The 1,329-nt window shown below is 43.8% G+C and overlaps 1 protein-coding gene across 1 annotated transcript; it reads left to right on the top strand.

The window, feature by feature from the left end:
* Positions 1-226: 226 nt before the first annotated feature.
* PPTG_21358 (hypothetical protein) lies at positions 227-562 on the top strand (the record flags this gene model as incomplete). The annotated part of the gene is made up of 1 exon (XM_008896611.1): positions 227-562. One exon carries the CDS (start codon positions 227-229, stop codon positions 560-562), a length of 336 nt encoding a protein of 111 aa, XP_008894859.1.
* Positions 563-1,329: the final 767 nt, after the last annotated feature.

Here is a 1,329-nt window from a genome sequence, read left to right on the forward strand (position 1 = left end):
GAACAACCCCATTGAAAACTTTAATGGACAATTCAAACAGCAGTACACGCAAAGGAGACTTCTGCGGCTAAACACTCTGTTCGAAAAGCTTCTGGAGTGTCGCTCTTTAAAATCCATTTTAAGCATCACGTTCAAGACTACAACGCGTGCATCAGTGGAGACCTTGCGTGCCTATCGTAAATTATCGACTCAGAATTCGTTTTGTATCACCCTTGTCCCAGAAATAATGATCAACGTTCACAGCGGTCGCTTGTATAACGTTTATCAGCGGTACACCAGAAGTACACTGTCAAATAAGCCCTCAGAAGCGGAGGAGCAGTCAGCAGTTGAACACGATTTTGAAGCAGAGTCGCAACCCCCAATTGGCTGGTTCGTTCACCCCAACTTTCGACAGTGTAGCTGTAGAACGTGGTTTAAGCTGGGTGCGTGCGTGCATCTAATAGAAGTGCTGAACCTGCTCGGCAAAGCTGCCGAAGGATCTGTAGCCAATCGACAAGTCTTTGAGGTTAAAAAGAAACGCGTCCGTCCGGCTCAAGCTGGTTCAGCTCTCAGTCTGGAGTAAATTGTTTCAGCTATTTAACACTTTTCGTTTATATTAAACACTGGATTTTCCTTTTCTAAACCATTTCATTGCTCCACTGACATTTGTCTCGTTACCTATTGCTAAATCCATACGTATCGATGATATGGATGTGATCTTGCTTCCACGCGGCACAAACACGTTTTACAACTAGAACTATTCCGACGTACAACATTAAAAGACTTGCTCGGCAACCTTACTTGATCTACAACCTCTGACTCTCGAAACCACTTTTCTCGTCCTGAGCGACGATATGCTATGCATGATGGCATCCATAGCAACACTATAGCCGATGGGCACGTGTAACGATGTGGATGTGTAAAGAAGATAATACTGCTCTTGTTCCAAAGAGCGTAGGATCTCGTGAAAACAGGCTACAATAATAACCAATAAGTGTAGATTGGCAGACTAATGACAAAAACCTGCGCTATCAGCAGTGTATTTGGTGGTGTCCTATCTCTTATTAGCCCGTAAGCCTCCTGATACCCTTGCTCAACCTTACCAAGGTAAACTAAACCATACATGCGTGCTAAGGATGCTCCACGACCCACCACACAAACGCACGAATATGTCGTATTGCACCACCATTGTATAATATTAATTGTTGCTTAGTGTACACAACGCATTTTGTAATGATGATGACATACCAGTTTGGCTTATGCGGTGATACTATCCACACAGCAGTTTAGAGTCGAGTGAACTATGATGCAGCCGACGTATACCCTTCGTATAGGTTTTTAGAACGGTCT

Source organism: Phytophthora parasitica (assembly GCF_000247585.1).
Source record: "Phytophthora parasitica INRA-310 unplaced genomic scaffold supercont2.4, whole genome shotgun sequence".
NCBI classification, from domain to species: Eukaryota; Oomycota; class Peronosporomycetes; order Peronosporales; family Peronosporaceae; genus Phytophthora; species Phytophthora nicotianae.